Source organism: Euprymna scolopes, chromosome 26, assembly GCF_053919585.1.
Source record: "Euprymna scolopes isolate OS-2025 chromosome 26, ASM5391958v1, whole genome shotgun sequence".
NCBI classification, from domain to species: Eukaryota; Metazoa; Mollusca; class Cephalopoda; order Sepiida; family Sepiolidae; genus Euprymna; species Euprymna scolopes.
In genome coordinates this window covers 102,389,544-102,416,287 of record NC_136507.1, presented here as the reverse complement: position 1 = coordinate 102,416,287, position 26,744 = coordinate 102,389,544, and the positions used below count along the sequence as shown (strand labels likewise).

The window sequence follows — 26,744 nt, the reverse complement described above, 5'->3', positions numbered from 1 at the left end:
ATTGCCACTCATTAATGAAATCCAGGAAATAAACGAAGGTTATAAAAAAGACAACGTGAGTCTTTGAATTTTCAACAAAACTTTGCACTATATATATATATATATATATATATATATATATATATATATATATATATATATATATATATATATATATATATATACCCTGCGTATCAAATTGAGTTTACAATTTTTTAAATATTAAAGGAACGAGTGAATAAAAATCCATGAAACTCTGAAAAAGTGCTTACACTACAATTCAGCTTCTCCAGTCAGAAAATAAAGTATTTAAAGCAGTATTAGCAAAACTATGACAGAAGGTAGGAATATCTGTTGATTTCAGTTTGTGAAGTTATTAATGAGGTTGAGAAAAAACACAATACACCCATAACTTAATTATTGAAATAATTTTCAAACATCAAATGAACTAGGAAAAATACTTAGGACACAATAATTACATAGAAATTTCTACGTTGACATAATTAGTAGGGGATATGCGATCCTTTTTTATGAATAACTTGTAAAAGACGTTGGTTCACAGAATTAGTCAAATTTGTGATTTCGTCAACAGTTATTCCATTCATGCAAGATAATGCTCCCTCGCCTGGTAATGCGAGAGGGCATAATGTTTCTTCTGAACGTCAACGTTTGCTTCTTCTGCTATGGTTCAAAGTGATTCTTCAGAAAAGCTATGTAAGCATTTGACGTCATTTTTACGCCTTCTGAGACTCTCCATGGGCCAACTAAAGTACCTCCGATAATCCCTGGCCAAATCATTATCCCATCACCACCTTGTTGGCATCTTAAACACTGATGACGATGTCGTTCATCTAGTACTCATCCCTTGCCCCAGACATCTGGGCCATCAAGAGTGACACACACGTCATTTGAAAAAATGCCCATTTCAATCGGTTTTGTATGTGATGCTGCTTTAATAGAGCAATTACGGTGGCATGTTGTTTACATTGCACGGAACAGTACGAAAATTTCACAGTACGCATCAGCATCGCCAACGTTTCCGAAGCTTTTGATACGAAACTACCGGTAAATTTGTGAAACTGATAAAAAAATGTTATCTCGTTAATAATTTGACACGCAGAGTGTGTATATATATATATATATATATATATATATATATATATATATATATATATATATATATATATATATATATATATATATATAATATCGTGAAATAGATTCTTACAAATGCATAAAAGGAGATCTTCAGTGGGGTTTCACATCATATCGTCTCAGACAGCAACTCCCAACCTGACCACAGACACGTTACATTGTCTACTTATATATATATATATATATATATATATATATATATATATATATATATATATATATATATATATATATATATATATATATATATATGTGTGTGTATAGTGTATATATATACACATATATATGTATATATATATACATATATATATATATGTATATATATATAAGTGGGCAAATAAATACAGAAAAGATATAAATATTTATATATTTTTCGTATTGATTTTTTATTCATACATATTTACACACACACACACACACACACACACACACACACACACACACACACACATAAATCTCTTTATATATATGCGTGTGTGTAAATATGTATGAATAAAAAATCAATACGAAAAATATATAAATATTTATATCTTTTCTGTATTTATTTGCTATGATTTGACGTGTAGGAATACAAAAAGTCTTTTGAAAAAACAAGATCCTTCGGTCTTCCTCTGTGTGAATGATGGAAATGTGAGTATATATATATATATATATATATATATATATATATATATATATAGAAAATAAAAAAGGAACATGTCGGAATACTATTTCCATTATTTTCATCATATATATATATATATATATAGTAAAACCCTGGAAAGCGATGGCCCTAGGATACTGATTTTTCAAGTTACGATGTGGAATACGATTTTTTCCAGCCCCTCGTTACTTCCCCCGCCTTATGGTGTTATTTTTAATTTTATTTGATTATATAGATGTGTATTATAATGTACTGTATTTTGTTACTAATTTTTAATGCTGTATCACGGGGTTCTACTATATATATATATATATATATATATATATATATATATATATAATTATTTTTTACTATAATAATTAAATACCTACAGACACTAGTGTTTCATCCTTTCGGGAATCTTCAGTGCAGGGTGTCACGATTAATACCAGTCGAACGATTTGAACCCCGCAACACGAGACACCTCTGGCTCGATTAGCGGAGACCATTTTATCTGTTTGGTTACATATGTTTCGGATTTTGGACCATGTTTACGATCCAACAGCCTCGTCAGACCTTACAAAAATGGTTGTTAGTATTTGGAAGAAGTGTTTTAGAGGAAATACGAGAAAAAAGGGGGGTAAGAGATAATAAGATATATATATATATATATATATATATATATATATCTTAATAAAACATTATTAAAGATAACAGCGATCTTCTGTTTATTTTTAAATGTTTTTTATTTTCTTATTTTGTGTGAAAATCAAAAATGTTAATATGTATTCCATATGTATTGGGAACGTTTTCGTTTCATTTCAAGAGCATCTTCGGGTGAAAATCAAATGCTGTGTTGAGAAGGCCTGGCGAGGGCAGAAAATTAAAAATAGGTGTTAAATGCATGTAAAGCTGTCTATGAGAACATCGAGGAATAGAATTTCGTTAATAACGTTTAGTCCTGAAGTGAATTTGGGTGTAGAGTTATTTTGGAAAAGGTTCTTCAGTGTTTGTATTTGTTCATATTTATCGGCTAGGTTGGTTAGTTCGTTGGTTGTTTTTATTTTACGGCATATCAACCCTTTTCAGGTTATTTAATGCCGAATCCAAACATTTTTAAGAATTTTTTTTTAATAGAATATATTTGTTGTTTTCAAGTCGAGTTCTATTTAACCCATAGTTGGGACCTTCACAGGTACTACCACTCCGGGTCAGAGTGGACCTGAGAGCAATGGTAATCAAAGGGTGGCTCCACACTCCCCAAAGCCCGCAAACTGGGGCCTCACCACTGCTATAGTTTAAGGTCATATTCAGGACCTTATCGGCTAAAATAAATTGATTATCAACATGTCCTACACACACACGAGAATATATATATATATATATATATATATATATATATATATATATATATATATATATATATATATATATATATACTAGCATGGGTGCCCGGCTTTGCCCGGGTATTTAGAGATCTATGTTGAGCAAAAAAAAAGAAAAAAAAGAACGGTCAATTTTTTAAACTTTGACCCCTATTATGACCCTCTTAAAATTTATTGTTTTGGGCTCAAATTAAATTATTAAGTTAGATCCATGTCCAATGAACCTATATCTAAAATTTGAAGTGTTTACACCCAAAATTGTTTGGTAGAGTTCCCAAAGGTCAAATCGTTGAACTTTGACCCCTTAATCGCCAAATTTCTGGCCGAAAACCAATCATTTATTTTATATTAAAAAAAAAGACCGAGGAGAAAAGGAAAATTGATAGCGACTAAAAAATAAAAGTAGGGGGGAAAAATCAAAACGAGTACATTGACATGTTTCGCCCTCACTCATCAAAATTGGAATCGAGGAGTTTATTTTTTAGTAATTTGTTTCCTTAATGATAAAATCTAAAAAAAGAGACGGGAGCAAGAGCAATAGTATGGGGATGAATTTTATATTTAAAGATATATATATATATATATATATATATATATACATATATATATATATATATATATATATATATATATATATAACAATGTTTGTTTAAATGAATATATAAATACATATATATGTGGGTGTGTATATATATATATATATATATATATATATATATATATATATATATATATATATATATATATATAGTCTAATACTTCTTAAGTTACAAAAAGCAAGTTTTTGCAGCTGGTTATGCATTACTTTTCAAAAAGTTATCTATTACAATATTGTTTCGTGTTGCAACTAAAAAATCTGCAAAATTATGTTATTGCTGCATATTTAGTCACGTACTCATCAGATGTTTATCTTTAATAAAAAAAAACTTATAAAAACACCATTTTGGACAACTTATATGGTTCATTTAACCGACACACTCTGCCGTTCCTTCTCAGTTATCAATACAAAGGCATTCATTGATCTATGACTTTTTTTAATTTACCAAATTACCAAAAAGATCTTTTTCATTATAAAAACTTTATTCAGAAATATTTTTAAATCAATTACGATTGGTATATACAAACCGAGAACGTTTCAAGTAAATTATTAACACACACACACACACACACACACACACACACACACACACACACACACACACACACACACACACACACACACACACACACACACACACACACACACACACACACACACACACACACACACACACACACACACACACACACACACACACACACACACACACACACACACACACACACACACACACACACACACACACACACACACACACACACACACACACACACACACACACACACACACACACACACACACACACACACACACACACACACACACACACACACACACACACACACACACACACACACACACACACACACACACACACACACACACACACACACACACACACACACACACACACACACACACACACACACACACACACACACACACACACACACACACACACAAGAGAGAGAATCATTAATATTGGAAACAACTCACGTTTCCATTTCGTGTTGTTTATTTTTTTCTTCTCGGTCTTTACGGCCACTTCGGAATCTCTGCAGGAACGAATTGGAGTTATCGGTAACACGTTACTGGACACGGACTCGCGTGAACTTGACTGGAGTCTAACTTTACCAAGACTGTTCGAAAGTTCATCAATCTCTTTTCCTGTCAATGAAAACATATCGATCATCTGTTTCGCCATCACAACATCATCGTGAACAAAATTTCTTTTTAACAATTGACTTGATTGAAATAAAAAATATTACTTGTTTTGATCGAACTATTGTTCATATCTTGAGTGTTATTTGTTCAACGGATTATTCTTCGACCGTCCCCAGCATGTTAATTGTTGTTTGGGAAAGAAAATAGAAAATTGCTGGCTCCGTATATATTTTCGTATTCTTTGAGTTAGTTTATATTTTATGGTTATTGTTTAATTCCAGTAATATAAACAATCATTTTAAAATTCAGAACTTTAAAATAAAATACTTTAATAACCCGTCTTCACCATCGACTTTGTATAAAATTTCTGGCACGTCGACCCTAAACCTTATTACACGGTTAAATTCCAATTGTCATTGACTCGTAATAATGCTTTATATTTATAATAAAGTAAAGCCAGTTTTCCCTATTTCATTAACCGCATAGCTTTCTAATCATATCCTGCATATGCAAATCTGCTTCAGCAACCATTTAAGCCAAATTTATGTATGTTTTTTCGAAAATATACGTTCGTATTTATTTATTAGTTTCCTCACGAGAGCAAAGTTAAAGGTCAATTTTTAGTGTGGGGAAACCCAGCTCCCCAATAAGAGACACTCTGGATTGGAACAAAAATAAAAATTTACCGTCTAGAAGGATGTCTCTTTTACTGAATAGGCTAAGTGTAGCGCCAGAAGAAGTATCACACTTTGTTCTTTCCGTTCATTTTCAATGTTTTTTATTTTATATTTTTCCGGTTTAACAGCTTCCCATAACACAGTAATCAATACAGGAATTCGGAGGTATTTTCTCTCTCATACTCAGATCTACTACCTATGCCACTCACTTATACATGGAAGTTTTCTTCATTAGATACCCATTTCGTCGTAGCCCCGTAGTTATTTAATAGTTTCCGATCTTGTTAGTGCCTGTTAAATACTTAACATTTTAACCTAATATTCAATTAAATTATCTGTAGTTTGTTTGATTGGTCATTCCAAAAATTTCTTTTACATCTTAGATTGACGGAATAACATATTTAGCATATTTAGTATATTAGCTCGATTATTTGTTAAAATTTTTTCTTAGTTTTCAATATTTATTTACTTTTTATGGCTTTTAGATTAAGGTTTGTCGAGTCATATGATATGCTTTTTATGGCTTTTAGATTAAGGGTTGTCGAGTAATATGATATGCTTTTTATGGCTTTTAAATTACGGTTTGCCAAGTGATATGATACGCTTTTTATGGCTTTTAGATTAAGGTTTGTCGAGTCATATGATATGATTTTTATGACTTTTAAATTAAGGGTTGTCGAGTCATATGATATGCTTTTTATGGCTTTTAAATTAAGGGTTGTCGAGTCATATGATATGCTTTTTATGGCTTTTAAATTAAGGTTTGCCAAGTGATATGATACGCTTTTTATGGCTTTTAGATTAAGGTTTGTCGAGTCATATGATATGATTTTATGGCTTTTAGATAAAGGTTTGTCGAGTCATATGATATGCTTTTTATTGCTTTTAAATTAAGGTGTGCCGAGTCATATGATATGCTTTTAATGGCTTTTAGATTAAGGTGTGCCGAGTCATATGATATGCTTTTTATTGCTTTTAAATTAAGGGTTGCCGAGTCATATGATATGCTTTTTATTGCTTTTAAATTAAGGTGTGCCGAGTCATATGATATGCTTTTTATTGCTTTTAGATTAAGGTGTGCCGAGTCATATGATATGCTTTTTATTGCTTTTAAATTAAGGGTTGCCGAGTCATATGATATGCTTTTTATTGCTTTTAAATTAAGGTGTGCCGAGTCATATGATATGCTTTTTATGGCTTTTAGATAAAGGTTTTCCAGGTCATATGATATGCTTTTTATGGCTTTTAGATAAAGGTTTTCCAGGTCATATGATATGCTTTTTATGGCTTTTAAATTAAGGTCTGTCGAGTCATATGATATGCTTTTTATGGTTTTTAGATTAAGGTTTGCCGAGTCATATGATATGCTTTTTATGGCTTTTAGATTAGGGTTGCCGAGTCATATGATATGCTTTTTATTGCTTTTAAATTAAGGTTTACCGAGTCATATGATATACTTTTTATTGCTTTTAGATTAAGGTTTGCCGAGTCATATGATATGCTTTTTATGGCTTTCAGATAAAGGTTTTCCAGGTCATATGATATGCTTTTTATGGCTTTTAGATTAAGGGTTGCCGAGTCATATGATATGCTTTTTATTGCTTTTAAATTAAGGTTTGCCGAGTCATATGATATGCTTTTTATGGCTTTTAAATTAAGGTTTTCCAGGTCATATGATATGCTCTTTATTGCTTTTAAATTAAGGTGTGCCGAGTCATATGATATGCTTTTTATTGCTTTTAAATTAAGGTTTGTCGAGTCATATGATATGCTTTTTATGGCTTTTAAATTAAGGTTTGCCGAGTCATATGATATGCTTTTTATTGCTTTTAAATTAAGGTTTGCCGAGTCATATGATATGCTTTTTATGGCTTTTAGATTAAGGTTTGCCGAGTCATATGATATGCTTTTTATTGCTTTTAAATTAAGGTTTGCCGAGTCATATGATATGCTTTTTATTGCTTTTAAATTAAGGTTTTCCGAGTCATATGATATGCTTTTTATGGCTTTTAGATAAAGGTTTTCCAGGTCATATGATATGCTTTTTATGGCTTTTAAATTAAGGTTTGCCGAGTCATATGATATGCTTTTTATGGCTTTTAGATAAAGGTTTTCCGAGTCATATGATATGCTTTTTATGGCTTTTAGATAAAGGTTTTCCAGGTCATATGATATGCTTTTTATGGCTTTTAGATTAAGGTTTGCCGAGTCATATAATATGCTTTTTATGGCGTTTAGATAAAAGTTTTCCAGGTCATATGATATGCTTTTTATGGCTTTTAAATTAAGGTGTGCTGAGTCATATGATATGCTTTTTATGGCTTTTAGATAAAGGTTTTCCGAGTCATATGATATGCATTTTATGGCTTTTAGATAAAGGTTTTCCAGGTCATATGATATGCTTTTTATGGCTTTTAAATTAAGGTGTGCCGAGTCATATGATATGCTTTTTATGGCTTTTAGATAAAGGTTTGCCGAGTCATATGATATGCTTTTTATGGCTTTTAAATGAAGGTTTGCCAAGTCATATGATATACTTTTTATGGCTTTTAGATAAAGGTTTTCCAGGTCATATGATATGCTTTTTATGGCTTTTAGATTAAGGTTTTCCATGTCATATGATATGCTTTTTATTGCTTTTAAATTAAGGTTTACCGAGTCATATGATATGCTTTTTATTGCTTTTAGATTAAGGTTTGCCGAGTCATATGATATGCTTTTTATGGCTTTTAGATAAGGGTTGCCGAGTCATATGATATGCTTTTTATTGCTTTTAAATTAAGGTTTGCCGAGTCATATGATATGCTTTTTATGGCTTTTAGATTAGGGTTGCCGAGTCATATGATATGCTTTTTATTGCTTTTAAATTAAGGTTTACCGAGTCATATGATATGCTTTTTATTGCTTTTAGATTAAGGTTTGCCGAGTCATATGATATGCTTTTTATGGCTTTTAGATAAAGGTTTTCCAGGTCATATGATATGCTTTTTATGGCTTTTAGATTAAGGGTTGCCGAGTCATATGATATGCTTTTTATTGCTTTTAAATTAAGGTTTGCCGAGTCATATGATATGCTTTTTATGGCTTTTAAATTAAGGTTTTCCAGGTCATATGATATGCTTTTTATGGCTTTTAAATTAAGGTTTGACGAGTCATATGATATGCTGTTTATGGCTTTTAAATTAAGGTTTGCCGAGTCATATGATATGCTTTTTATTGCTTTTAGATTAAGGGTTGCCGAGTCATATGATATGCTTTTTATTGCTTTTAGATTAAGGTTTGCCGAGTCATATGATATGCTTTTTATTGCTTTTAGATTAAGGTTTGCCGAGTCATATGATATGCTCTTTATGGCTTTTAGATAAAGGTTTCCCAGGTCATATGATATGCTTTTCATGGCTTTTAAATTAAGGTTTGCCGAGTCATATGATATTATTTTTATGGCATTTAGATTAAGGTTTGCCGAGTCAAATGATATGCTTTTTATGGCTTTTAGATAAAGGTTTTCCAGGTAATATGATATGCTTTTTATGGCTTTTAAATTAAGCTTTGCCGACTCATATGATATGCTTTTTATGGCTTTTATATCAAGGGTTGTCGAGTCATATGATATGTTTTTTATGGCTTTTAGATTAAGGGTTGTCGAATCATATGATATGCTTTTTATGGCTTTTAAATCAAGGTTTGTCGAGTCATATGATATGCTTTTTATTGCTTTTAAATTAAGGTTTGCCGAGTAATATGATATGCTTTTTATTGCTTTTAAATTAAGGTTTGTCGAGTCATATGATATGCTTTTTATGGCTTTTAAATTAAGGTTTGCCGAGTCATATGATATGCTTTTTATTGCTTTTAAATTAAGGTTTGCCGAGTCATATGATATGCTTTTTATGGCTTTTAGATTAAGGGTTGCCGAGTCATATGATATGCTTTTTATGGCTTTTAGATTAAGGTTTGTCGAGTCATATGATATGCTTTTTATGGCTTTTAAATTAAGGTTTGCCGAGTCATATGATATGCTTTTTATTGCTTTTAAATTAAGGTTTGCCGAGTCATATGATATGCTTTTTATTGCTTTTAAATTAAGGTTTGTCGAGTCATATGATATGCTTTTTATGGCTTTTAAATTAAGGTTTGCCGAGTCATATGATATGCTTTTTATTGCTTTTAAATTAAGGTTTGCCGAGTCATATGATATGCTTTTTATGGCTTTTAGATTAAGGGTTGCCGAGTCATATGATATGCTGTTTATTGCTTTTAAATTAAGGTTTGCCGAGTCATATGATATGCTTTTTATTGCTTTTAAATTAAGGTTTTCCGAGTCATATGATATGCGTTTTATGGCTTTTAGATAAAGGTTTTCCAGGTCATATGATATGCTTTTTATGGCTTTTAAATTAAGGTTTGCCGAGTCATATGATATGCTTTTTATGGCTTTTAGATAAAGTTTTTCCGAGTCATATTATATGCTTTTTATGGCTTTTAGATAAAGGTTTTCCAGGTAATATGATATGCTTTTTATGGCTTTTAGATTAAGGTTTGCCGAGTCATATAATATGCTTTTTATGGCGTTTAGATAAAGGTTTTCCAGGTCATATGATATGCTTTTTATGGCTTTTAAATTAAGGTGTGCCGAGTCATATGATATGCTTTTTATGGCTTTTAGATAAAGGTTTTCCGAGTCATATGATATGCTTTTTATGGCTTTTAGATAAAGGTTTTCCAGGTCATATGATATGCTTTTTATGGCTTTTAAATTAAGGTGTGCCGAGTCATATGATATGCTTTTTATTGCTTTTAGATAAAGGTTTGCCGAGTCATATGATATGCTTTTTATGGCTTTTAGATTAAGGTTTGCCGAGTCATATGATATGCTTTTTATGGCGTTTAGATAAAGGTTTTCCAGGTCATATGATATGCTTTTTATGGCTTTTAAATGAAGGTTTGCCGAGTCATATGATATGCTTTTTATGGCTTTTAAATTAAGGTTTTCCGAGTCATATGATATGCTTTTTATGGCGTTTAGATAAAGGTTTTCCAGGTCATATGATATGCTTTTTATGGCTTTTAGATTAAGGTTTGCCGAGTCATATGATATGCTTTTTATGGCTTTTAGATAAAGGTTTGCCAAGTCATATGATATGCTTTTTATGGCTTTTAAATGAAGGTTTGCCGAGTCATATGATATGCTTTTTATGGCTTTTAGATAAAGGTTTTCCAGGTCATATGATATGCTTTTTATGGCTTTTAAATGAAGGTTTGCCGAGTCATATGATATGCTTTTTATGGCTTTTAGATAAAGGTTTGCCAAGTCATATGATATGCTTTTTATGGCTTTTAAATGAAGGTTTGCCAAGTCATATGATATGCTTTTTATGGCGTTTAGATAAAGGTTTTCCAGGTCATATGATATGCTTTTTATGGCTTTTAAATGAAGGTTTGCCAAGTCATATGATATGCTTTTTATGGCTTTTAGATAAAGGTTTTCCAGGTCATATGATATGCTTTTTATGGCTTTTAGATTTAGGTTTTCCATGTCATATGATATGCTTTTTATGGCTTTTAGATTAAGGTGTGCCGAGTCATATGATATGCTCTTTATGGCTTTTAAATTAAGGTTTGCCAAGTCATATGATATGCTTTTTATGGCTTTTAGATAAAGGTTTTCCAGGTCATATGATATGCCTTTTATGGCTTTTAAATTAAGGTTGGCCGAGTCATATGATATGCTCTTTATGGCTTTTAAATTAAGATTTTCCAGGTCATATGATATGCTTTTTATGGCTTTTAGATTAAGGGTTGCCGAGTCATATGATATGCTTTTTATGGCTTTTAGATTAAGGGTTGCCGAGTCATATGATATGCTTTTTATTGCTTTTAAATTAAGGTTTACCGAGTCATGTGATATGCTTTTTATTGCTTTTAGATTAAGGTTTGCCGAGTCATATGATATGCTTTTTATGGCTTTTAGATTAGGGTTGCCGAGTCATATGATATGCTTTTTATTGCTTTTAAATTAAGGTTTGCCGAGTCATATGATATGCTTTTTATGGCTTTTAGATTAGGGTTGCCGAGTCATATGATATGCTTTTTATTGCTTTTAAATTAAGGTTTACCGAGTCATATGATATGCTTTTTATTGCTTTTAGATTAAGGTTTGCCGAGTCATATGATATGCTTTTTATGGCTTTTAGATAAAGGTGTTCCAGGTCATATGATATGCTTTTTATGGCTTTTAGATAAAGGTTTGCCGAGTCATATGATATGCTTTTTATTGCTTTTAAATTAAGGTTTGCCGAGTCATATGATATGCTTTTTATGGCTTTTAAATTAAGGTTTTCCAGGTCATATGATATGCTTTTTATGGCTTTTAAATTAAGGTTTGCCGAGTCATATGATATGCTTTTTATGGCTTTTAGATTAAGGTTTTCCGAGTCATATGATATGCTTTTTATGGCTTTTAGATTAAGGTTTTCCGAGTCATATGATATGCTTTTTATGGCTTTTAGATTAAGGTGTGCCGAGTCATATGATATTCTTTTTATGGCTTTTAGATAAAGGTTTGCCGAGTCATATGATATGCTTTTTATGGCTTTTAGATAAAGGTTTTCCAGGTCACATGATATGCTTTTTATGGCTTTTAGATAAAGGTTTGCCAAGTCATATGATATGCTTTTTATGGCTTTTAAATGAAGGTTAGCCAAGTCATATGATATGCTTTTTATGGCTTTTAGATTAAGGGTTGCCGAGTTATATGATATGCTTTTTATGGCTTTTAGATTAAGGGTTGCCGAGTAATATGATATGCTTTTTATTGCTTTTAAATTAAGGTTTGCCGAGTCATATGATATGCTTTTTATGGCTATTAGATTAAGGTGTGCCGAGTCATATGATATGCTTTTTATGGCTTTTAGATAAAGGTTTTCCAGGTCATATGATATGCTTTTTATGGCTTTTAGATAAAGGTTGGCGAGTCATATGATATGCTTTTTATGGCTTTTAGATAAAGGTTTTCCAGGTCATATGATATGCTTTTTATGGCTTTTAGATAAAGGTTTGCCAAGACATATGATATGCTTTTTATGGCTTTTAAATGAAGGTTTGCCAAGTCATATGATATGCTTTTTATGGCTTTTAGATTAAGGGTTGCCGAGTCATATGATATGCTTTTTATGGCTTTTAGATTAAGGGTTGCCGAGTCATATGATATGCTTTTTATTGCTTTTAAATTAAGGTTTGCCGAGTCATATGATATGCTTTTTATGGCTTTTAGCTTAAGGTGTGCCGAGTCATATGATATGCTTTTTATGGCTTTTAGATAAAGGTTTTCCAGGTCATATGATATGCTTTTTATGGCTTTTAGATAAAGGTTTGCCGAGTCATATGATATGCTTTTTATGGCTTTTAGATAAAGGTATTCCAGGTCATATGATATGCTTTTTATGGCTTTTAAATTAAGGTTTTCCGAGTCATATGATATGCTTTTTATGGCTTTTAGATTAAGGTTTGCCGAGTCATATGATATGCTTTTTATGGCTTTTAGATAAAGGTTTGTCAAGTCATATGATATGCTTTTTATTGCTTTTAGATTAAGGTTTTCCGAGTCATATGATATGCTTTTTATGGCTTTTAGATAAAGGTTTGTCAAGTCATATGATATGCTTTTTATGGCTTTTAGATTAAGGTTTTCCGAGTCATATGATATTCTTTTTATGGCTTTTAGATAAAGGTTTTCCAGGTCATATGATATGCTTTTTATGGCTTTTAAATTAAGGTTTGTTGAGTCATATGATATGCTCTTTATGGCTTTTAGATTAAGATTTGCCGAGTCATATGATATGCTTTTTATGGCTTTTAGATAAAGGTTTTCCAGGTCATATGATATGCTTTTTATGGCTTTTAGATAAAGGTTTTCCGAGTCATATGATATGCTTTTTATGGCTTTTAGATAAAGGTTTTCCATGTCATATGATATGCTTTTTATGGCTTTTAGATTAAGGTTTGCCGAGTCATATAATATGCTTTTTATGGCGTTTAGATAAAGGTTTTCCAGGTCATATGATATGCTTTTTATGGCTTTTAAATTAAGGTGTGCTGAGTCATATGATATGCTTTTTATGGCTTTTAGATAAAGGTTTTCCGAGTCATATGATATGCTTTTTATGGCTTTTAGATAAAGGTTTTCCAGGTCATATGATATGCTTTTTATGGCTTTTAAATTAAGGTGTGCCGAGTCATATGATATGCTTTTTATGGCTTTTAGATAAAGGTTTGCCGAGTCATATGATATGCTTTTTATGGCTTTTAAATGAAGGTTTGCCAAGTCATATGATATACTTTTTATGGCTTTTAGATAAAGGTTTTCCAGGTCATATGATATGCTTTTTATGGCTTTTAGATTAAGGTTTTCCATGTCATATGATATGCTTTTTATTGCTTTTAAATTAAGGTTAACCGAGTCATATGATATGCTTTTTATTGCTTTTAGATTAAGGTTTGCCGAGTCATATGATATGCTTTTTATGGCTTTTAGATTAGGGTTGCCGAGTCATATGATATGCTTTTTATTGCTTTTAAATTAAGGTTTGCCGAGTCATATGATATGCTTTTTATGGCTTTTAGATTAGGGTTGCCGAGTCATATGATATGCTTTTTATTGCTTTTAAATTAAGGTTTACCGAGTCATATGATATGCTTTTTATTGCTTTTAGATTAAGGTTTGCCGAGTCATATGATATGCTTTTTATGGCTTTTAGATAAAGGTTTTCCAGGTCATATGATATGCTTTTTATGGCTTTTAGATTAAGGGTTGCCGAGTCATATGATATGCTTTTTATTGCTTTTAAATTAAGGTTTGCCGAGTCATATGATATGCTTTTTATGGCTTTTAAATTAAGGTTTTCCAGGTCATATGATATGCTTTTTATGGCTTTTAAATTAAGGTTTGCCGAGTCATATGATATGCTTTTATGGCTTTTAAATAAAGGTTTGCCGAGTCATATGATATGCTTTTTATGGCTTTTAAATTAAGGTTTGCCGAGTCATATGATATGCTTTTTATTGCTTTTAGATTAAGGGTTGCCGAGTCATATGATATGCTTTTTATTGCTTTTAAATTAAGGTTTGCCGAGTCATATGATATGCTTTTTATTGCTTTTAGATTAAGGTTTGCCGAGTCATATGATATGCTCTTTATGGCTTTTAGATAAAGGTTTCCCAGGTCATATGATATGCTTTTCATGGCTTTTAAATTAAGGTTTGCCGAGTCATATGATATGATTTTTATGGCATTTAGATTAAGGTTTGCCGAGTCAAATGATATGCTTTTTATGGCTTTTAGATAAAGGTTTTCCAGGTCATATGATATGCTTTTTATGGCTTTTAAATTAAGCTTTGCCGGCTCATATGATATGCTTTTTATGGCTTTTATATCAAGGGTTGTCGAGTCATATGATATGTTTTTTATGGCTTTTAGATTAAGGGTTGTCGAATCATATGATATGCTTTTTATGGCTTTTAAATCAAGGTTTGTCGAGTCATATCATATGCTTTTTATTGCTTTTAAATTAAGGTTTGCCGAGTCATATGATATGCTTTTTATTGCTTTTAAATTAAGGTTTGTCGAGTCATATGATATGCTTTTTATGGCTTTTAAATTAAGGTTTGCCGAGTCATATGATATGCTTTTTATTGCTTTTAAATTAAGGTTTGCCGAGTCATATGATATGCTTTTTATGGCTTTTAGATTAAGGGTTGCCGAGTCATATGATATGCTTTTTATGGCTTTTAGATTAAGGTTTGTCGAGTCATATGATATGCTTTTTATGGCTTTTAAATTAAGGTTTTCCGAGTCATATGATATGCTTTTTATTGCTTTTAAATTAAGGTTTGCCGAGTCATATGATATGCTTTTTATTGCTTTTAAATTAAGGTTTGTCGAGTCATATGATATGCTTTTTATGGCTTTTAAATTAAGGTTTGCCGAGTCATATGATATGCTTTTTATTGCTTTTAAATTAAGGTTTGCCAAGTCATATGATATGCTTTTTATGGCTTTTAGATTAAGGGTTGCCGAGTCATATGATATGCTGTTTATTGCTTTTAAATTAAGGTTTGCCGAGTCATATGATATGCTTTTTATTGCTTTTAAATTAAGGTTTTCCGAGTCATATGATATGCTTTTTATGGCTTTTAGATAAAGGTTTTCCAGGTCATATGATATGCTTTTTATGGCTTTTAAATTAAGGTTTGCCGAGTCATATGATATGCTTTTTATGGCTTTTAGATAAAGGTTTTCCGAGTTATATTATATGCTTTTTATGGCTTTTAGATAAAGGTTTTCCAGGTCATATGATATGCTTTTTATGGCTTTGAGATTAAGGTTTGCCGAGTCATATAATATGCTTTTTATGGCGTTTAGATAAAGGTTTTCCAGGTCATATGATATGCTTTTTATGGCTTTTAAATTAAGGTGTGCCGAGTCATATGATATGCTTTTTATGGCTTTTAGATTAAGGTGTGCCGAGTCATATGATATGCTTTTTATGGCTTTTAGATAAAGGTTTTCCAGGTCATATGATATGCTTTTTATGGCTTTTAAATTAAGGTGTGCCGAGTCATATGATATGCTTTTTATTGCTTTTAGATAAAGGTTTGCCGAGTCATATGATATGCTTTTTATGGCTTTTAGATTAAGGTTTGCCGAGTCATATGATATGCTTTTTATGGCGTTTAGATAAAGGTTTTCCAGGTCATATGATATGCTTTTTATGGCTTTTAAATGAAGGTTTGCCGAGTCATATGATGTGCTTTTTATGGCTTTTAAATTAAGGTTTTCCGAGTCATATGATATGCTTTTTATGGCGTTTAGATAAAGGTTTTCCAGGTCATATGATATGCTTTTTATGGCTTTTAGATTAAGGGTTGCCGAGTCATATGATATGCTTTTTATGGCGTTTAGATAAAGGTTTTCCAGGTCATATGATATGCTTTTTATGGCTTTTAAATGAAGGTTTGCCGAGTCATATGATATGCTTTTTATGGCTTTTAGATAAAGGTTTGCCAAGTCATATGATATGCTTTTTATGGCTTTTAAATGAAGGTTTTCCAAGTCATATGATATGCTTTTTATGGCTTTTAGATAAAGGTTTTCCAGGTCATATGATATGCTTTTTATGGCTTTTAAATGAAGGTTTGCCGAGTCATATGATATGCTTTTTATGGCTTTTAGATAAAGGTTTGCCAAGTCATATGATATGCTTTTTATGGCTTTTAAATGAAGGTTTGCCAAGTCATATGATATGCTTTTTATGGCGTTTAGATAAAGGTTTTCCAGGTCATATGATATGCTTTTTATGGCTTTTAAATGAAGGTTTGCCAAGTCATATGATATGCTTTTTATGGCTTTTAGATAAAGGTTTTCCAGGTCATATGATATGCTTTTTATGGCTTTTAGATTAAGGTTTTCCATGTCATATGATATGCTTTTTATGGCTTTTAGATTAAGGTGTGCCGAGTCATATGATATGCTCTTTATGGCTTTTAAATGAAGGTTTGCCAAGTCATATGATATGCTTTTTATGGCTTTTAGATAAAGGTTTTCCAGGTCATATGATATGCCTTTTATGGCTTTTAAATTAAGGTTTGCCGAGTCATATGATATGCTCTTTATGGCTTTTAAATGAAGATTTTCCAGGTCATATGATATGCTTTTTATGGCTTTTAGATTAAGGGTTGCCGAGTCATATGATATGCTTTTTATGGCTTTTAAATGAAGGTTTGCCGAGTCATATGATATGCTTTTTATTGCTTTTAAATTAAGGTTTACCGAGTCATATGATATGCTTTTTATTGCTTTTAGATTAAGGTTTGCCGAGTCATATGATATGCTTTTTATGGCTTTTAGATTAGGGTTGCCGAGTCATATGATATGCTTTTTATTGCTTTTAAATTAAGGTTTGCCGAGTCATATGATATGCTTTTTATGGCTTTTAGATTAGGGTGACCGAGTCATATGATATGCTTTTTATTGCTTTTAAATTAAGGTTTACCGAGTCATATGATATGCTTTTTATTGCTTTTAGATTAAGGTTTGCCGAGGCATATGATATGCTTTTTATGGCTTTTAGATAAAGGTGTTCCAGGTCATATGATATGCTTTTTAAGGGCTTTTAGATAAAGGTTTGCCGAGTCATATGATATGCTTTTTATTGCTTTTAAATTAAGGTTTGCCGAGTCATATGATATGCTTTTTATGGCTTTTAAATTAAGGTTTTCCAGGTCATATGATATGCTTTTTATGGCTTTTAAATTAAGGTTTGCCGAGTCATATGATATGCTTTTTATGGCTTTTAGATTAAGGTTTTCCGAGTCATATGATATGCTTTTTATGGCTTTTAGATTAAGGTTTTCCGAGTCATATGATATGCTTTTTATGGCTTTTAGATTAAGGTGTGCCGAGTCATATGATATTCTTTTTATGGCTTTTAGATAAAGGTTTGCCGAGTCATATGATATGCTTTTTATGGCTTTTAGATAAAGGTTTTCCAGGTCACATGATATGCTTTTTATGGCTTTTAGATAAAGGTTTGCCAAGTCATATGATATGCTTTTTATGGCTTTTAAATGAAGGTTAGCCAAGTCATATGATATGCTTTTTATGGCTTTTAGATTAAGGGTTGCCGAGTTATATGATATGCTTTTTATGGCTTTTAGATTAAGGGTTGCCGAGTCATATGATATGCTTTTTATTGCTTTTAAATTAAGGTTTGCCGAGTCATATGATATGCTTTTTATGGCTTTTAGATTAAGGTGTGCCGAGTCATATGATATGCTTTTTATGGCTTTTAGATAAAGGTTTTCCAGGTCATATGATATGCTTTTTATGGCTTTTAGATAAAGGTTTGCCGAGTCATATGATATGCTTTTTATGGCTTTTAGATAAAGGTTTTCCAGGTCATATGATATGCTTTTTATGGCTTTTAGATAAAGGTTTGCCAAGACATATGATATGCTTTTTATGGCTTTTAAATGAAGGTTTGCCAAGTCATATGATATGCTTTTTATGGCTTTTAGATTAAGGGTTGCCGAGTCATATGATATGCTTTTTATGGCTTTTAGATTAAGGGTTGCCGAGTCATATGATATGCTTTTTATTGCTTTTAAATTAAGGTTTGCCGAGTCATATTATATGCTTTTTATGGCTTTTAGCTTAAGGTGTGCCGAGTCATATGATATGCTTTTTATGGCTTTTAGATAAAGGTTTTCCAGGTCATATGATATGCTTTTTATGGCTTTTAGATAAAGGTTTGCCGAGTCATATGATATGCTTTTTATGGCTTTTAGATAAAGGTATTCCAGGTCATATGATATGCTTTTTATGGCTTTTAAATTAAGGTTTTCCGAGTCATATGATATGCTCTTTATGGCTTTTAGATTAAGGTTTGCCGAGTCATATGATATGCTTTTTATGGCTTTTAGATAAAGGTTTGTCAAGTCATATGATATGCTTTTTATTGCTTTTTGATTAAGGTTTTCCGAGTCATATGATATGCTTTTTATGGCTTTTAGATAAAGGTTTGTCAAGTCATATGATATGCTTTTTATGGCTTTTAGATTAAGGTTTTCCGAGTCATATGATATTCTTTTTATGGCTTTTAGATAAAGGTTTTCCAGGTCATATGATATGCTTTTTATGGCTTTTAAATTAAGGTTTGTTGAGTCATATGATATGCTCTTTATGGCTTTTAGATTAAGGTTTGCCGAGTCATATGATATGCTTTTTATGGCTTTTAGATAAAGGTTTTCCAGGTCATATGATATGCTTTTTATGGCTTTTAGATTAAGGTTTGCCGAGTCATATAATATGCTTTTTATGGCGTTTAGATAAAGGTTTTCCAGGTCATATGATATGCTTTTTATGGCTTTTAAATTAAGGTGTGCTGAGTCATATGATATGCTTTTTATGGCTTTTAGATAAAGGTTTTCCGAGTCATATGATATGCTTTTTATGGCTTTTAGATAAAGGTTTTCCAGGTCATATGATATGCTTTTTATGGCTTTTAAATTAAGGTGTGCCGAGTCATATGATATGCTTTTTATGGCTTTTAGATAAAGGTTTGCCGAGTCATATGATATGCTTTTTATGGCTTTTAGATAAAGGTTTGCCAAGTCATATGATATACTTTTTATGGCTTTTAGATAAAGGTTTTCCAGGTCATATGATATGCTTTTTATGGCTTTTAGATTAAGGTTTTCCATGTCATATGATATGCTTTTTATTGCTTTTAAATTAAGGTTAACCGAGTCATATGATATGCTTTTTATTGCTTTTAGATTAAGGTTTGCCGAGTCATATGATATGCTTTTTATGGCTTTTAGATTAGGGTTGCCGAGTCATATGATATGCTTTTTATTGCTTTTAAATTAAGGTTTGCCGAGTCATATGATATGCTTTTTATGGCTTTTAGATTAGGGTTGCCGAGTCATATGATATGCTTTTTATTGCTTTTAAATTAAGGTTTACCGAGTCATATGATATGCTTTTTATTGCTTTTAGATTAAGGTTTGCCGAGTCATATGATATGCTTTTTATGGCTTTTAGATAAAGGTTTTCCAGGTCATATGATATGCTTTTTATGGCTTTTAGATTAAGGGTTGCCGAGTCATATGATATGCTTTTTATTGCTTTTAAATTAAGGTTTGCCGAGTCATATGATATGCTTTTTATGGCTTTTAAATTAAGGTGTTCCAGGTCATATGATATGCTTTTTATGGCTTTTAAATTAAGGTTTGCCGAGTCATATGATATGCTTTTATGGCTTTTAAATAAAGGTTTGCCGAGTCATATGATATGCTGTTTATGGCTTTTAAATTAAGGTTTGCCGAGTCATATGATATGCTTTTTATTGCTTTTAGATTAAGGGTTGCCGAGTCATATGATATGCTTTTTATTGCTTTTAAATTAAGGTTTGCCGAGTCATATGATATGCTTTTTATTGCTTTTAGATTAAGGTTTGCCGAGTCATATGATATGCTCTTTATGGCTTTTAGATAAAGGTTTCCCAGGTCATATGATATGCTTTTCATGGCTTTTAAATTAAGGTTTGCCGAGTCATATGATATGATTTTTATGGCATTTAGATTAAGGTTTGCCGAGTCAAATGATATGCTTTTTATGGCTTTTAGATAAAGGTTTTCCAGGTCATATGATATGCTTTTTATGGCTTTTAAATTAAGCTTTGCCGACTCATATGATATGCTTTTTATGGCTTTTATATCAAGGGTATTCGAGTCATATGATATGTTTTTTATGGCTTTTAGATTAAGGGTTGTCGAATCATATGATATGCTTTTTATGGTTTTTAAGAAAGGTTTGTCGAGTCATATGATATGCTTTTTATTGCTTTTAAATTAAGGTTTGCCGAGTCATATGATATGCTTTTTATTGCTTTTAAATTAAGGTTTGTCGAGTCATATGATATGCTTTTTATGGCTTTTAAATTAAGGTTTGCCGAGTCATATGATATGCTTTTTATTGCTTTTAAATTAAGGTTTGCCGAGTCATATGATATGCTTTTTATGGCTTTTAGATTAAGGGTTGCCGAGTCATATGATATGCTTTTTATGGCTTTTAGATTAAGGGTTGTCGAGTCATATGATATGCTTTTTATGGCTTTTAAATTAAGGTTTGCCGAGTCATATGATATGCTTTTTATTGCTTTTAAATTAAGGTTTGTCGAGTCATATGATATGCTTTTTATTGCTTTTAAATTAAGGTTTGCCGAGTCATATGATATGCTTTTTATTGCTTTTAAATTAAGGTTTGTCGAGTCATATGATATGCTTTTTATGGCTTTAAAATTAAGGTTGCCGAGTCATATGATATGCTTTTTATTGCTTTTAAATTAAGGTTTGCCGAGTCATATGATATGCTTTTTATGGCTTTTAGATTAAGGGTTGCCGAGTCATATGATATGCTTTTTATTGCTTTTAAATTAAGGTTTGCCGAGTCATATGATATGCTTTTTATTGCTTTTAAATTAAGGTTTTCCGAGTCATATGATATGCTTTTTATGGCTTTTAGATAAAGGTTTTCCAGGTCATATGATATGCTTTTTATGGCTTTTAAATTAAGGTTTGCCGAGTCATATGATATGATTTTTATGGCTTTTAGATAAAGGTTTTCCGAGTCATATGATATGCTTTTTATGGCTTTTAGATAAAGGTTTTCCAGGTCATATGATATGCTTTTTATGGCTTTTAGATTAAGGTTTGCCGAGTCATATAATATGCTTTTTATGGCGTTTAGATAAAGGTTTTCCAGGTCATATGATATGCTTTTTATGGCTTTTAAATTAAGGTGTGCCGAGTCATATGATATGCTTTTTATGGCTTTTAGATAAAGGTTTTCCGAGTCATATGATATGCTTTTTATGGCTTTTAGATAAAGGTTTTCCAGGTCATATGATATGCTTTTTATGGCTTTTAAATTAAGGTGTGCCGAATCATATGATACGCTTTTTATGGCTTTTAGATAAAGGTTTGCCGAGTCATATGATATGCTTTTTATGGCTTTTAGATTAAGGTTTGCCGAGTCATATGATATGCTTTTTATGGCGTTTAGATAAAGGTTTTCCAGGTCATATGATATGCTTTTTATGGCTTTTAAATGAAGGTTTGCCGAGTCATATGATATGCTTTTTATGGCTTTTAAATTAAGGTTTTCCGAGTCATATGATATGCTTTTTATGGCGTTTAGATAAAGGTTTTCCAGGTCATATGATATGCTTTTTATGGCTTTTAGATTAAGGTTTGCCGAGTCATATGATATGCTTTTTATGGCGGTTTGATAAAGGTTTTCCAGGTCATATGATATGCTTTTTATGGCTTTTAAATGAAGGTTTGCCGAGTCATATGATATGCTTTTTATGGCTTTTAGATAAAGGTTTGCCAAGTCATATGATATGCTTTTTATGGCTTTTAAATGAAGGTTTGCCAAGTCATATGATATGCTTTTTATGGCTTTTAGATAAAGGTTTTCCAGGTCATATGATATGCTTTTTATGGCTTTTAAATGAAGGTTTGCCGAGTCATATGATATGCTTTTTATGGCTTTTAGATAAAGGTTTGCCAAGTCATATGATATGCTTTTTATGGCTTTTAAATGAAGGTTTGCCAAGTCATATGATATGCTTTTTATGGCGTTTAGATAAAGGTTTTCCAGGTCATATGATATGCTTTTTATGGCTTTTAAATGAAGGTTTGCCAAGTCATATGATATGCTTTTTATGGCTTTTAGATAAAGGTTTTCCAGGTCATATGATATGCTTTTTATGGCTTTTAGATTAAGGTTTTCCATGTCATATGATATGCTTTTTATGGCTTTTAGATTAAGGTGTGCCGAGTCATATGATATGCTTTTTATGGCTTTTAGATAAAGGTTTTCCAGGTCATATGATATGCCTTTTATGGCTTTTAAATTAAGGTTTGCCGAGTCATATGATATGCTCTTTATGGCTTTTAGATAAAGATTTTCCAGGTCATATGATATGCTTTTTATGGCTTTTAGATTAAGGGTTGCCGAGTCATATGATATGCTTTTTATGGCTTTTAGATTAAGGGTTGCCGAGTCATATGATATGCTTTTTATTGCTTTTAAATTAAGGTTTACCGAGTCATATGATATGCTTTTTATTGCTTTTAGATTAAGGTTTGCCGAGTCATATGATATGCTTTTTATGGCTTTTAGATTAGGGTTGCCGAGTCATATGATATGCTTTTTATTGCTTTTAAATTAAGGTTTACCGAGTCATATGATATGCTTTTTATTGCTTTTAGATTAAGGTTTGCCGAGTCATATGATATGCTTTTTATGGCTTTTAGATTAAGGGTTGCCGAGTCATATGATATGCTTTTTATTGCTTTTAAATTAAGGTTTGCCGAGTCATATGATATGCTTTTTATGGCTTTTAAATTAAGGTTTTCCAGGTCATATGATATGCTTTTTATGGCTTTTAAATTAAGGTTTGCCGAGTCATATGATATGCTTTTTATGGCTTTTAGATTAAGGTTTTCCGAGTCATATGATATGCTTTTTATGGCTTTTAGATTAAGGTTTTCCGAGTCATATGATATGCTTTTTATGGCTTTTAGATTAAGGTGTGCCGAGTCATATGATATTCTTTTTATGGCTTTTAGATAACGGTTTGCCGAGTCATATGATATGCTTTTTATGGCTTTTAGATAAAGGTTTTCCAGGTCATATGATATGCTTTTTATGGCTTTTAGATAAAGGTTTGCCAAGTCATATGATATGCTTTATATGGCTTTTAAATGAAGGTTAGCCAAGTCATATGATATGCTTTTTATGGCTTTTAGATTAAGGGTTGCCGAGTCATATGATATGCTTTTTATGGCTTTTAGATTAAGGGTTGCCGAGTCATATGATATGCTTTTTATTGCTTTTAAATTAAGGTTTGCCGAGTCATATGATATGCTTTTTATGGCTTTTAGATTAAGGTGTGCCGAGTCATATGATATGCTTTTTATGGCTTTTAGATAAAGGTTTTCCAGGTCATATGATATGCTTTTTATGGCTTTTAGATAAAGGTTTGCCGAGTCATATGATATGCTTTTTATGGCTTTTAGATAAAGGTTTTCCAGGTCATATGATATGCTTTTACGGCTTTTAGATAAAGGTTTGCCGAGACATATGATATGCTTTTTATGGCTTTTAGATAAAGGTTTGCCAAGTCATATGATATGCTTTTTATGGCTTTTAGATTAAGGGTTGCCGAGTCATATGATATGCTTTTTATGGCTTTTAGATTAAGGGTTGCCGAGTCATATGATATGCTTTTTATTGCTTTTAAATTAAGGTTTGCCGAGTCATATGATATGCTTTTTATGGCTTTTAGCTTAAGGTGTGCCGAGTCATATGATATGCTTTTTATGGCTTTTAGATAAAGGTTTTCCAGGTCATATGATATGCTTTTTATGGCTTTTAGATAAAGGTTTGCCGAGTCATATGATATGCTTTTTATGGCTTTTAGATAAAGGTATTCCAGGTCATATGATATGCTTTTTATGGCTTTTAAATTAAGGTTTTCCGAGTCATATGATATGCTCTTTATGGCTTTTAGATTAAGGTTTGCCGAGTCATATGATATGCTTTTTATGGCTTTTAGATAAAGGTTTGTCAAGTCATATGATATGCTTTTTATTGCTTTTAGATTAAGGTTTTCCGAGTCATATGATATGCTTTTTATGGCTTTTAGATAAAGGTTTGTCAAGTCATATGATATGCTTTTTATGGCTTTTAGATTAAGGTTTTCCGAGTCATATTATATTCTTTTTATGGCTTTAAGATAAAGGTTTTCCAGGTCATATGATATGCTTTTTATGGCTTTTAAATTAAGGTTTGTTGAGTCATATGATATGCTCTTTATGGCTTTTAGATTAAGGTTTGCCGAGTCATATGATATGCTTTTTATGGCTTTTAGATAAAGGTTTTCCAGGTCATATGATATGCTTTTTATGGCTTTTAAATTAATTTTTGCCGAGTCATATGATATGCTTTTTTGGCTTTTAGATAAAGGTATTCCAGGTCATATGATATGCTTTTTATGGCTTTTAAATTAAGGTTTTCCGAGTCATATGATATGCTCTTTATGGCTTTTAGATTTAGGTTTGCCGAGTCATATGATATGCTTTTTATGGCTTTTAGATAAAGGTTTGTCAAGTCATATGATATGCTTTTTATTGCTTTTAGATTCAGGTTTTCCGAGTCATATGATATGCTTTTTATGGCTTTTAGATAAAGGTTTGTCAAGTCATATGATATGCTTTTTATTGCTTTTAGATTAAGGTTTTCCGAGTCAGATTATATGCTTTTTATGGCTTTTAGATAAAGGTTTGTCAAGTCATATGATATGCTTTTTATGGCTTTTAGATTAAGGTTTTCCGAGTCATATGATATTCTTTTTATGGCTTTTAGATAAAAGTTTTCCAGGTCATATGATATGCTTTTTATGGCTTTTAAATTAAGGTTTTCCGAGTCATATGATATGCTCTTTATGGCTTTTAGATTAAGGTTTGCCGAGTCATATGATATGCTTTTTATGGCTTTTAAATTAAGGTTTTCCGAGTCATATGATATGCTTTTTATGGCTTTTAGATTAAGGTTTTCCGAGTCATATGATATTCTTTTTATGGCTTTTAGATAAAGGTTTTCCAGGTCATATGATATGCTTTTTATGGCTGTTAAATTAAGGTTTGCTGAGTCATATGATATGCTTTTTATGGCTTTTAGATAAAGGTTTGCCAAGACATATGATATGCTTTTTATGGCTTTTAAATGAAGGTTAGCCAAGTCATATGATATGCTTTTTATGGCTTTTAGATTAAGGGTTGCCGAGTCATATGATATGCTTTTTATGGCTTTCAAATTAAGGTTTTCCGAGTCATATGATATGCTTTTTATGGCTTTCAAATTCAGGTTTGCCGAGTCATATGATATGCTTTTTATTAAGAAAAAGAAGATAATACGGCTTACGTCAACCATTAATAACTATGACTGATAACACCGTACCTGAGAGCTCTTCTTTCAAATGCCTCGGCTTAACATTCACAGGCAATATGACCTGGAACAAATACATTGGGGACATTGAAAAGGCTGCTACAAAGAAGGTGGGTTTCCTCTACCTTCCTAGATTACTTACACTAGAGAGTACCCCATATCTCTACAAAGCCACCATTACACTAGAGAGTACCCTATATCTCTACAAAGCCACAATTACACTAGAGAGTACCCCATATCTCTACAAAGCCACCATTACACTAGAGAGTAACCCATATCTCTGCAAAGCCACCATTACACTAGAGAGTACCCCATATCTCTACAAAGCCACAATTACACCAGAGAGTATCCCATATCTCTACAAAGCCACCATTACACTAGAGAGTACCCCATATCTCTACAAAGCCACCATTACACTAGAGAGTACTCCATATCTCTACAAAGCCACTATTCACCCATGCATGGAGTATTGTTGTCACGTCTGAGCTGGTGCATGTCTCATCCCTGTGCTGGTTTTACAAGTATTTTAATGGAATGTGCTCTGATGAACTAATCACACTTTTATCCCCTCGACACACAAACC

At 31.6% G+C, this 26,744-nt stretch overlaps 1 protein-coding gene across 1 annotated transcript in view; it reads right to left on the bottom strand.

Annotated features, from left to right (window-relative positions):
- The window catches only part of LOC145248312 (uncharacterized), a 140,915-nt gene that overhangs the window by 19,444 nt on the left and 94,727 nt on the right, over positions 1-26,744 (bottom strand). Inside the window, exon 4 of the mRNA XM_080110219.1 lies at positions 4,739-4,909. Coding sequence (XP_079966345.1) covers positions 4,739-4,909 — 171 coding nt within the window. The remainder of the gene's footprint in view (positions 1-4,738; positions 4,910-26,744) is intronic.